Raw genomic sequence first — 13,672 nt, 5'->3', positions numbered from 1 at the left:
TATATATATATATATATATATATATATATATACAACACAGGGAGTGAGTGATTGCTACAGTAGTTTATACTGTATAGCTGCAATTTTATTATTTATTTATTTATTTATTTATTTATTTATTTATTTTGTTATGGACATAAAATGTGCAGCGTCAGCTGGTAGTAGTAAACTGTACTTCAGAAAACAAATGCATGTTTTAGTTTCACTTCAGCTAAAAAAAAGTGCATGCATCTTTCTTGTAGGTTCTTCAGCCCAGAAACACCTGGCCTTGCTACCATGTGGAGGACTCGGGGTAAGTACGTCTTTAAAAAGATAAAGGATTCATTCCGTAGTTTTGAAATGCAATAATAATGTTGAGACAAGCCTTTTATAATGAAAAGCTGATTATAGGCAGAAAGACTAGTGAAATAGTCTCAGTAGAGCAAAGTCTTATGGCTCAGACCCATCGAAATCTTTGTCCTAAATATAGTAACTACTTTCCTGTTCATTTGACCTTGCTGTGTAGAAAAGAAAAAGAAAAAAAAATCTTGCAGTATTTTTTCTCTTTCGATAGGCAAGGAAACCACAACAGCAGAGAAGAGCAGACTTGCATGACAATGTCGTCATCAGCGCCACAGCTTCAAAAAGCTACGGCTGCGTTTGTTGTCGTTTATTTCTTGGAACAGGAAGAGCTAGCAATTCCCTGGACACGCTTAGCAAAATTGATAACAGATTGCTTGCTTCTTTCTTTATGGTTCAGAGGAGGGAGTTTGAATCACATCACTATTGGCAGTCAATATTATTTTTTGACAGGGTCATAAAAGCATGAAAGGGCCTGATGACATTGGTTTAGATGAGGAATGGGCTTCCTAGCTGTGCAGGGGTTTCTAGGTCTGGATTAAGTGAATAGCTGAGGGAATATGATTTCTGCAAACAGGATATGATTTTATATAAGTGTGGGTTTCATTCTCTTTCCCCTGGGGGGGGGGGGGGCTTGGGGGCTAGCAGACAGCAGAGAAACTCACAAACTCGCTTTTATCATCTAAATTGAAGAGGATTTTTTTTTTTTCCCAATAGTTTGTCCTCAAGTCATGGGAAGGTAAAAGCCCCAAAGATATTATCTCAAGATGTATTGTGACTGTGTATTGAATGAAAGAATGGGTTGTGCAAAGTAACACAATGGGTTAAGAATCCTGAGCCACGTTATAGGAATTAAGAAGATACAATTCTGGGTAGTAATAGATCAAATGTGCCAGCCTGCCAAGTGCGGAGGAAATATATAAACATTCTATAAGACATTCCAAACAAGCACTGAAGACATGAAATCAATCAATCTTTATTTTATATAGCGCCTTTCATAGTGGACCACCATCACAAAGCGCTTTACAAGATAGTGAGGAACAATGCAGAATACATTAAATACATTGAAATACAGGGCATAGTACATTAAATACAAACAGTAAAAAACAATGCAAATACATGAAATACAGGCATAATACATTAAATACAAGGCGAGGGTGTGAATTGTAAACATTGTGGATGCGTGTGTCATACAGAATTATACGAATAAGATGGAGTGAAAAACCTGAACTAGCAATTTAGACAACAGCTAATAACAGATATCAGGCTTAAAGAGCATTCAAATACATATTTTCCATATTTTCCAAACTTCCATCAGCATAGTTGTCAGGGCTGCATAATTCTCTGATTGTTTTGAGTTCCAATAGATGTAATTAAAATAATTGTTTACGACACGCTACAGTATTCATTTGCAGCTTTTAAATCAGAAACAATTATCTTTGCATGGTGTTTTTTTTAAATGACATTACAGTTCAAATTTGGCATGGTTATTTTTTTGGTTGGGTGAAATTTAGTAAAGTATTTTGATCTGCCTTTTACGTAACATTTTCTGATACCCCATGATATCCACTTTTTGCTGTTGTTTGCATACAGTCATTTACAGGTGTGTACATGGGGGATATACACTCACTGGGAAAACAGTACGATTGACTTGCTACAGAACCCACAATGCTGGTGCATTGTTCCAGTGGAAACGTGTATCTTGTCCAGTGTAGCACTTGTGTTGCTCGTCACAATGAGTTGAACATATCTGCTGGCTCGATTCGTCTTGTCTCGCTTGTGCTTTCTAGTTGTGCTTTTCTGAAAATGTTGCCAAGAACACCCGCAAGACCGTCTTATTGAACATTCCGTGCTGCCCTGGGATTGAGGGCGATCTGGTTGCATGTTCATTCAATATTATGTTCCTTGTGAAGTCACATAGATCTGTCTCGTACACAGCTTATATTCACTATATATATATATATATATATATATATATATATATATATATATATATATATATATATATATATACTGCTGTGCAAAAGTCTTAGACATGTTGCATTTTTCTACTCTGATGCATTATGAACATCAACAATTTACTCAAAGCCTGTGGTATCTGAAGCATAATCAACAAGTACAGAGAAACATCATCTGTAATTGACAAACTCAGGACTGGAAGACCCATAAAGCTGTCTAACAAGTATGAGCAATACTTGAAGGTAATATCCTTAAGGAATAGAAAGACAACAGAACTGGCAGAAGGCACAGGTGTTGTTGTCCATCAAATCAACAGTACAAAGGTCACTCTTAAAAATCAGGACTTAAAGGATGGGTTGCAGGAAGAATACCTCTGTTAAAAAGGGAAATAAGACTAAAAGGCTAAAATATGCACAAGAACACAGAAATTGGACTATGGAACAATGGTCAAAGGTGCTCTGGACTGTTGATGGATGGACAACGACACCTGTGCCTTCTGCCAGTTCTGTTGTCAATTCAATGCTTGCCTTCTTTCTATTCCTTAATCAAGCGATGCAAGCTATTTCACTCAATGTTTTTCCTTCTTTATGCAAGTCAACTTTGTTCTAATAGTAGAAAACACTAGTGGAGGCTTTGAGTAAATTGTTGATGCTCATAATGCATCAGAGTAGAAAAATGCAACATGTCTAAAACTTGCACAGCAGTGTGTGTGTGTGTGTGTGTGTGTGTGTGTGTATATATATATATATATATATATATATATATATAATTGATGTGGACTTTGTAAATAGAGCTATATCAAAAGTCATTCTACAATTGACTTCGCACAGTTCTATGTGCATTAAATGCAATGTTGTAGTGCATGTATAAATCACAGGAGTTGGTTAGCCCTAATTTTATGCTTGTGAATCAGGTTTCTTAATAGAAAGGAGAACAGACCAATGCACAGAAACAATCCAGATTAATGAGCCATATGCTAATTCAGTGGACTAGCTGTATTAAGCCCCATATTTGCAACTGAGATGAGTATTTCTAACTGCTGGCCCTGTGCTCAGAGAACACCAGCAGGATTGTGTATCACTGACTAAACCTTAGTTCTGCTGCTTGCACTGGGATTACTCTAATACTCGGCAGCCTGCCACAAGCAGTCTATTAGCGTTTATAGGTGATTCCCCGGTTCATATAAGATGATCTCATTAATCAAAGCTGCCAAATGTCAGGCATTCAGTCCCGACAGTCAGGAGAGCTTGGATCAACTCAGGTTGTCAGACAGTAGAGCAAAGACGACAGTCCTTCTGCAGAGATGTTTTGGCCAAGGATTATACTTTTTATTTTTAAATCTGCTTTCCATACAGCACTTGTCTCTATGGAGACTAGCCCACAGTGAAGCAATTACAATAAATCCCCTCTTTTGACTTGTTTAAATAGAGCATATTTTTGCAAATACTAGTACAATATGAGGAACAAGAAACGCAACTTCTGTGGAAGACAGAAAGGCTTTCAATTTAAGCTTTCCATAATATTAGGTTGCATTAGTTGAATATGGTACTATAGTCCATATCAAGTCTATAATGAAAAAGCTTTCCAAAAATTAATTTGTAATTGCACTGTAATTAGTTATAATGTAATCACGTTTTAATTATACATACCTGTGTAATTACAAATCAAATACTTTTAGAATATTTTGATACTTTTTTGTTTAGTTATTGTGCAGTATGTACCATGAGTACATGCATTAATAGAGACATATTTGTTTTCAGTTTGGTAACCAAGCATAAATACAAGTTTCCCAGTGGCGATTTCATTGTATTCCCATGAGCTGTCTGCTTTATTATTAAAAATGCTTTTCAATTGAATCTCCCTCAGTTACACTGACTTCTAATACACCTTGGAGAAGGAATACAGTAAGTCTTAATACAGTAAGACATTCTCAGCCTCTTTGTGAATCCGGGGGATTAATATCTTTTTAGTTTGTTCCTGGAGAAACAAGGAAGACTATTGTAGAGTTTGCCAAGAGTTAGAATGAAATGACACCATTGACCAGATACGGCCATATCTGGAAAAAATCAATTGCACACCACTTGCAGTAGATGGAGAATGTTAAGTAATAATTATTCAAGAAACAATAACTGGGATTGACTGCTGGGAATTAATTTCCTTGTCAGAAAGCCAACTAGCTGTGGTTATTGTCAGCTATCTTCAAGGCTCACAGTTGGCAATAATAACTTAAACATGCCAGTAACTTGAAACAAAGGAAAAACAAGAAACCTTAACCATTTTCAAGTTCTTCTCTATCAAAATTGCAATAACCAAGCTCCTGCTCTGAAGTATTGTTATATATCTTTAATTTGGCTTCTATTTCCTATGCTATAGTTTAAAAAATTAAATAGGTTTCTTTTAAATCTAAACTTATATAAAATAGGTAGAAACATTGGACAAATTACCTGATTAATTTAATCAGTTATAAAACGTGACGTTTGGATAATTTGCTACTATATACACTGTACAGCACAGTTGGTATTTGAGTACCCGGTCTTCTGTGATATGCTGACACTGCTTTCTTAGCAGGGTCTGAGATACATATAATTTTTTTATTTTTTTTTCTGGCACTTGACAGATCCTAGCTGTAAGCTTAGGTCCCCAGCCCATATCAAATCTACTACTGTGGCCTAACATCTAACTAGGCCAGATCCGGCCCATGCGTGTAATGTTGTTTGTAATGAGAAATCTAAACAGGGAATGGCAGTGAGGCATGGCAGGAATGTTTTTCCATTGGAGAGGTTCTGTGTAAAAAAAAAAAAAGGGTAAGCAAAGCTACGTCCAGAAGGTTCACTCAGCTGGGCCAAGACGGAAGACTAATGTTATTGTCCATTGGCTGTCACCCTGCCAGCCCTCCCTCACAGATTTGTTTCTCTTTCTCCTTCTTCTGCCGACTGTTTGCTCAGGTGGACAGTGACACCATTTGGAATGAGCTCCACTCGTCCAGCACGGCACGCATGGCCGTTGGCTGTGTCATTGAACTGGCTTCCAAAGTAGCCTCCAGAGAGCTGAAGGTGAGGTCCGGCTGCGTTGTGTGTGGGAAAGCTAGAGGAAGTGCAGACAAAGAGAGCAAAGTGAAGGAGAAAGGGGGCCTGCGGGTTAGGAAAGAGCACAGGCATTGTTGATTTTAAAGTTTAATGGCCCACAGAGTTAGTCTTGAAACAGTGTAATCCTGAGTATATTTCTCTATGCCACGCTGTTCCAGCCTTTCTTTCTTGAATTCAAATTTTTGTGAATCAGAAACACAACATAAAAGTCAAACAGCTGCACTTTTTCTTTTTCTCCCAGCATTATTACATCTGTTGTTACCTTAGAAAAGTTAAGCATTTAAAAAAAAAAAAAAATTGGTAGAGACAATATATATTTTTGGACAGGTTAAAAGAAAAAAATAGCACATGAATCAAAAGGTATGTTTGTTTAAAGTAGAGTATGGAAGAAGTACAATTTGTGAAAAGTTGAGGGAAAAAAATTAATGTCTTTCTTTTGTCTTTATAAAATGAGGTTTGTCCCTGGCTAACAATGAACAAACACATGAATAAATAAACAAATCACCATATAGCTATTTGTAATGCCGATAATATTTAAAGAAGTGGTTACCAATGCTTTCAAATACAGCACTAGACAGATATCATAAGCACAAAAATCACACTTTAAAGTCACCAGAAATACAGTACATTTTGTCTATTGTGCTCTATTACATTACTTTTTTAGACTTGCTATACAAATAATGATAATAATCATTTTTAAAAAGTTTTACAACTTAACTACATTTCTTTCTGCACAATGGTTTGTATTTCATTTAATATATTTCTAATGTGAAATAAAATTCATTGCCTCAAATCATCAAAGTGGCTTATGAACTGTGTCCTGTATGAAGTGGTCCTGTAATTGAAAAGTATATTGTCTTTTACAGAATGGATTTGCTGTTGTCCGGCCCCCAGGTCATCATGCTGAAGAATCAACAGCCATGTAAGTGAGAGGGAATGCTGCTCATCACAGAGAACCAGCTTTACGGTCTATCACCTGCACAGTGAAAACCTCGAAAGCACTGTAATTATTAGCAGATGACAGGGAAGGCTTCAAGATTTCAGAAAAAAAAGATTTATGGTCTCAAAGATCATATAGCATTTAAATACATGACCCAGATCATTATTTACAACCATTTTACTTGCCGATTTGTTTTCTTATTTTTGCTGTTCTTCTTTATTCCACAGGGGATTCTGCTTTTTCAATTCTGTTGCAATTACTGCCAAGTACTTAAGGCAAAAGCTAAATATGAGCAAGATATTAATCGTGGACTGGGTACGTATGCTTCATGGCTGCCACAACTGGAATGCATACACATTGTGATGATGAATAGCATAGTTTGTAACTCGTGTTGCTTCACTGTAAGTTTCAGTGTGTTTTGCAGAAACAGTGTTCAGTTCTCTTACTTAAATCAGACACATATTGAAATGGCATTGTGCCAATATCTTCTTTTTATTATTTTTTGAGTCATAAATAACATTTGATTCTAATCAAGGCAAACTATAGTATTGTTTGACACATTCATTCAGAACTGTAGTAGCAAAAGCAAGAAGATACGACATTTAGGGGGTAAAACAAAAAAGTGTATCACAAAGAAAGTTTATTACAACTCCCCCCACTCAGTCATAGAAATGAAATACTGGGTAGTATGCAGAAACAAGATCCTAAGACAGTCTAGCAATACACTCAATTCAATAGTGCATAACTTCAGTAAAAACACAAAATGATGCCCGAACTTTACCTTTAGGCATGAGGAATATTCAAAGTTGTCAAGATACTAGGCTGGGCATCTTGTACCAAATAACTACTTGTACACAGTTAAGAAGTTTTTATGTTAACACCTGAAGAAACTTGCATATTGATTTATGAGGCCTATTTTTATTTTGCCAGCGGTTCCCTAGGAGGTGTAAGGGTTTGTCTGACAAAGCATAGACAGGAAATGAACCCTGGCATCAAACACTAATCAAATACATCTGGAGGTGATTATTTCTGTTTGTCTGCAAGTGCTAAAAGATTTAGGGACTATAGTGTGATATCATTTCTCAAAGCGCACACAATGGTCTAATAAATATCATAATCAAATTGCATCCTGCTGCTCAAACCATAACTGCTACAAATAGTATATGAAACAGGTAATTAATGAAATATTAGGAAAAAGGTTATTTCAGATGTGTCACAGCCTATAATGTGCTGAAGAAAAGGCAAACATTTGCAGGACAATCCTTCCATGTTCAAAAGGCTCACTCCTGATCCGACTGCTGTATTGTGGGGGTGGATTTTTCAATAGATCAATCAATCAATCAGATCTTTATATAATATTGCGCCCTTTGCAACGAGTTGCCACAGAGTGCTTCAAATGGACAAAACATGAACATTTATAGAACAGTAAGCATTAGAAGCAGACCAACAAATTCAGTAAATACAATAAAATACAAAAGTATGATAAAAAAAAATAAAAACAATAAAACATACAGTAAAAAGGCAATAGTAGTAGTCATGTATATGACAGACTATACAAATATGTCTTCAGTCTAGTTTTAAAAACTGCCATATTTGGTGCCTTCCTTACAGAGGCTGTCAATTCGTTCCACAATTTAGGGGCCCTGTAACCGAATGCTCTGCCACCTGTGTTCTTTTTTAAAATGTTTGGAACTGTGAGATACCCAACATCTTGAGATCGGAGCGGCCGACTTGGAACATCTTTGACAAACCTTTGGCAACAATGTGTATGACAAGAGAAATAAACATCAGGTCCCTACACAATACAATCATTAAACTCATTGCCCATTGCAGAGATAACTGTATTAAAATGTCTGAGAGTATTAAGTTTGTTTTTAGGACTTTTGCATGCATTTAGGGCGTTAAGTAAACCTATTTACATGAAGTTAGTTTACCATTTCTGTTACCTTAAACAGAAGGTTGCTATTGTGAATTAATATTGTAACTTTTTAGCCATACCTGGCTAATTGGGACTTATTATCGAAAAACATTGCACAGACATATTATATATATTATTATTATTTGTTTATTTAGCAGATGCCTTTATCCAAGGCGACTTATAGAGACTAGGGTGTGTGAACTATGCATCAGCTGCAGAGTCACTTACAACTACGTCTCAGCCACTGACACATTGAGTCAGTGGCTGAGATGGAATTTGAACCGGGGACCTCCTGGTTACAAGCCAATTTCTTTAATCACTGGACCAGACAGCCTCCTGCATCCCTAATATATATATATATATTAGGGATGCACGAAATCCAAGTTTTCTTTAATGACGTTTCAACCTGTGTCACCTGATCTGAGAGTAGGGTTGCCAACAGGCTCCAGAATCTCGGGACACTTTAAGGCAGGTCAGGTTTTGTAACTCACCTCTCTAAACTGTAATGTATTTAGTAAAGTGAGTGTGAATTGTGTGAACTGTCGCTAAATTAATTGAATTGTTAATTTCTTAATTGATACCAAAAGCACACGCCTGCCTACGAGGACCGTTTCCATCAATCAGACCTATACAGCAGCTGATTGGCTTTCTGAGTCTTTGACTGGGCGGGACTGTGTGAAGCAAGAAATATTAAACAAATAGAAACTTTACCTGCTGCCACAAAGTTAAATGAAAGAGTGCCGGTGAGTGCAAAGTTATCTATAATAATGGTGTTGCGCTATTTTGATAGATATTGTTTACTGTATAAAAACAAATTCAAGCAATATTGATTAATCGTTCTTACGAGGCTCTCAGGATAAAATCGCCACCACAATTAAACAATTAAGTACATTTACTAAACTGCTCAAGCAATTCACACTCACTTTACATGCTGAATACATTACAGTTTAGAGAGGGGAGTTAAAAAACCTGACCTGCCTTAAAGTGTCCCGAGATTCTGGAGCCTGTTGACAACCCTATCTGAGAGCTATGAGGAAAACATTACCGTGATGAGTGACCTGAATCTCCCTGCGAAATAAAACCCACGTTGATTTAAATGCACCGTGTGTGAACTGAGGGCTGCGACAGAGTTCATCAAACATGTTCTTGTTATTAATTACATTTACATTCGGTACCGGATTCGTGTCTTATTTAAACACATTGAAGGGGTGTATTAAAATGAATGTGCGGATATAGGATTCATATATATATATATATATATATATATATATATATATATATATATATATATATATATTCCATAGTGATAAAATAAGGCTTCATGTTTCTTCATTTTTCATGTGATATGGCCCTTGGGTCTGAATATTTCAATATTCGATTTCAATTCACTTTCAAAAAGTATGTTTTAAAACACTGATACCATTATAGTCAGTCAAAACATCCATAAGTTTTAAACACTTAATCACATTTTTAAGTTAAAACTTATACAAAACAAAGTCTTACAATGTTTTACTTAACCGTAACCATATGCTTTGGGCAGCAGTGTGGAGTAGTGGTTAGGGCTCTGGACTCTTGACCAGAGGGTTGCGGGTTCAATCCCAGGTGGAGGACATTGCACCCTTGAGCAAGGTATTTTACCTAGATTGCTCCAGTAAAAACCCACCTGTGTAAATGGGTAATTGTATGTAAAAAAATAATGTAATTGTATGTAAAAATAATGTGATATCTTGTAACAATTGTAAGTCGCCCTGGGTAAGGGCGTCTGCTAAGAAATAAATAATAAACTAGTAGCCATATGTTTTGGCTAGTACCTTCTTCAGTGTAATTTGGGCATCAAACCCCTTGGATTAATTATTGAATACTGGTTTGTGTCATTAATAAACAGTAGAGTTCTGATTAGAGGGCATTACCTTCTGGAAGCATCAGGAAAGTAAGAACCATAAGCACTTACTACATATTGTACAAGGAAGGTCAGCTATGAAGGTAATGCTGTCTGATTGGTATCATTATTACATTTTTTGTTGTAGCAAAGTATTTGTTCATGACAAAAGTATATATACAGTACTGTGCAAAAGTTTTAGGCAGGTGTGAAAAAATACTGTAAAGTCAGAATGCTTTCAAAAATAGACATGTTAATAGTTTATATTTATCAATTAACAAAATGCAAAGTGAGTGAACAGAAGAAAAATCTACATCAAATCAATATTTGGTGTGACCACCACTTGAAATGTATTTGCTTACGATTGTAAGTCACCCTGGATAAGGGCGTCTGCTAAGAAATAAATTATATATATATATATATATATATATATATATATATATATATATATATATATATATATATATATATATATATATATATATATTGTTTTGTTTTGTTTTGTTTTTATTATAGCTTGTATGTTACATCTGTTGGTGAAATCTGGGCATATTCTGTTTTACATATTTCCTTCAGCTCAGACAGATTGGATGCAGAATGCTTGGCTACAGCTTTTTTCAGATCAGTCCAAAGCATTTCTATTGGATTGAGATCTGCTGATTGTAAAGGCCATTCCAGAACTTTTATCTTCAAGAATTCCACAGTTGACTTAACCGTATGCTTTGGGTCGTTGCTGTGTTGGAAGATAAACTGTCTGCATATCAGCCTATGAGCAGATAGGATCGTAGTACTTTGTAGAATGCTTAGATATTAGATTAGATCTTCAATCACATGAATGTCTCCAGTCCCTGAACTGCTAAAACACCCCTATATCGTGGTCAAACTACCTCCATGTTTAACTGTAGGTACAAAGTTTTCTTTATTGAAGACTTTCCCTTTTTTTCCAATCATACTGTGTTAGTCTCACCGGACCACATAATGTTGTTGAAGAATGCTTCAGATTCTTGTTCATAGATTCTTGGCACATTTAGATTTATTGTTGTTCTTTAAATGTGGTTTGCAGAGAGATCTACATGCACACATCTCTTCTGTGGTCAGGTGCCTTTGTACAGTTCTTTCATGCACTATTATTCTTGATGCTTCTAAATCTTTCTTTGAGTCCTTGGCTGTTAGTCTTGGATTTTTTATTTTTTTGCTGCTTGGATGATTATCCTATCTGCTGTAGCCGTAATCTTTTTTGGACGTCTACTTCTTTCAAGAGTTTCAGTTGAATTTGTTCTGTGGCACTTCTTGAGTATTGCTCTGATTGTGGATTTGGGTATTCCATATTTCTTTGATACTGCTCTGTAGCCATTTCCTTTGTTGTAATTTGCTACAAGTGCTTTTTCTCAAATATGAGTCCAACTTCTTTGTCTTGACCATCATCTGTTGTGTAGCCAAAACGTTCTTCTTCAACAGATGTTGAAAATAATTACTTCTTTGTCTGACTATTAACTTTATAATGCAGCTTAATTACTCATTTTTGGTAATTGATTAAAAAGTTAGTTCTATTACATTTTTACAGACTTTTAATGTAAAAAGTGCCAATACTTTTGTCATGAACAATTATGAAATGGTGTATTTTGAGTTTTGTCATAATAATGAGTGGCTAAGTTTTCTTGAATTATCTTGTATTAAGAGCAAGGTGGCATTTGTATCTAAAAAAAAAACAAAAAACATGCCTGGATGATGAAAAAGAAAAAAATCAATGGACAGAAGTCAAAAGTGTAATAAAGATCCAAATATTTCTTGCTACAGTGAATGGAAGTGGTACATTGTTTTGAATTTGACACTTATCATTAGTGAAGAGGTGGATGCAAGAAATTGGATCTACAGCCTTACCATTAGCTAGGATTTTATTTGCTAATCTGTTGATTTATTGCCACAGAACAAACATTTTTCTATGCCGACACAGCAGTTTCTTGATGCATGTAAAAAAGTGTTGTTTTTTTTTTGTGCAGCAGTCAAAAATAAATACATAAAAATGAAAAAGATAGATAGATAGTATATTTAGTATAGTGTTTCTGAGTGGCCATTTCAGAACACTACATAGGAAACAGACAGCACATAATCACTCAAACAAAAGCATTCAAAGAAGAAACAAAAAACCATAAAATATATACACAGGTAAACACTTAAGCAGGTGCTGCTTATACTGGTAAATAATTTTGCCTAACACATTGTAATCATTTATCTCTCATAAACAGTAGAAAGCAACTGTTGTTCAACATTGTATTCAGAAATACATATCATCTGAGCACTGTTGTCTGCCTGCATGGTTGTAAGCAGGTGGGTATTTTGAAACACTGCTCACTGAACCCTCTCTTCTAACCACAGACGTTTACTGAGCTCCACTGCTGACCGGTCTTTTTCAGGTTCAGTTTATGTAGAAACTTTCAATTCTGCCTTGTTGAGTATTCATTTTATACATTTCAAAACCTGTGGCTGTGTAGTTTTTTTTTTGTGCAATTCAAACATTTGCATTTCATCGGGGACAAAGAAAGCCAAGTTAATTGAGCCTGAGGGGTTATGAACTGTTGACAGTTAATAACCCATAAAATTCCTCCATAAAACAGGATGCTAGATTCCATCACTAGGACCCACAGTACAAAGAGCTGGTGTATAAATATCTAATTGTGGAAGAAAGGACTGGGATTTCTCAATGACTGCTCATCTGGGGTCTCCAGGGCATGTTCAGTGCGGTTTCCTGGTTTTTAGAAGCCCGTTTAAAAAATGAGCACATTAAGGAGTAATTTGCCCTAAAAACATTCAGGAAGTGTCGGGAGGGGGGAGGGGGGGAGGTAGAGGGGGAGGGGGAGGGGGAGGGGGAGGGGGGAGGTGGGCGAGAAGCAAAGGCAGAAGGAACCTTTGGATCAAGCTAAATGTTATTATATTTGTCATTTGTTTTCTTTTGCCCTCAGGATGTTCACCATGGCAACGGAACACAGCAGGCCTTTTTTAGCGATCCCAATGTCCTGTACATGTCTCTCCATCGCTATGATGAAGGGAACTTCTTCCCAGGCAGTGGCGCTCCAGACGAGGTTAGCGTCATGATCAGAGAGCCCCCTTCTCCATACTCTTCTACTCGTATTGCCTTGCATGATTACCTCTTATTTTCTCAGTCCTTCAGTGGTGCAATTAAATTGCGCCTGCTTCCAGAAATTGCCCTGTGGGACACTTGCACCTCCCTCCAGTGCAGAACAAGTGCAGAACCCAGAACTGCGCTTGTCAAGCCAGGAACACGGAGAGTTTGAAATTTTGTTTGATGATCATTGCCAGAAGCATAATTATTTGATGTTATTTCTGCTCTGGTGTTTCCCTGTTTTGCAGTGTGGAAGTCACCTTGGTGAAGGTTACAATGTAAATATTGCTTGGACAGGTGGCCTGGAACCCCCCATGGGAGATGTGGAATACCTCACAGCTTTCAGGTTTGTACATTTGCTTTGGATTGTGTGACTTAGGTAAATATGAATGAAGTATAAGTCGTACTAACTGATTGAGACACTGTTTTG

General features: G+C 36.4%; 1 protein-coding gene across 5 annotated transcripts in view; it reads left to right on the top strand.

Annotated features, from left to right (window-relative positions):
* The window catches only part of LOC117394690 (histone deacetylase 9-like), a 213,959-nt gene that overhangs the window by 163,215 nt on the left and 37,072 nt on the right, over positions 1 to 13,672 (top strand). For all 5 annotated transcript variants that reach the window (XM_059011775.1, XM_059011754.1, XM_033993142.3 and 2 more), the window contains 6 exons: positions 243 to 292; positions 5,244 to 5,351; positions 6,251 to 6,306; positions 6,552 to 6,639; positions 13,082 to 13,201; positions 13,491 to 13,588. In XM_059011775.1, coding sequence (XP_058867758.1) covers positions 243 to 292; positions 5,244 to 5,351; positions 6,251 to 6,306; positions 6,552 to 6,639; positions 13,082 to 13,201; positions 13,491 to 13,588 — 520 coding nt within the window. The remainder of the gene's footprint in view (positions 1 to 242; positions 293 to 5,243; positions 5,352 to 6,250; positions 6,307 to 6,551; positions 6,640 to 13,081; positions 13,202 to 13,490; positions 13,589 to 13,672) is intronic.

This window comes from Acipenser ruthenus, chromosome 3 (genome assembly GCF_902713425.1).
Source record: "Acipenser ruthenus chromosome 3, fAciRut3.2 maternal haplotype, whole genome shotgun sequence".
Taxonomy (NCBI): Eukaryota; Metazoa; Chordata; class Actinopteri; order Acipenseriformes; family Acipenseridae; genus Acipenser; species Acipenser ruthenus.
The sequence above is the reverse complement of the archived record's forward strand: the minus strand, read 5'-3'. Positions and strand labels throughout refer to the sequence as shown.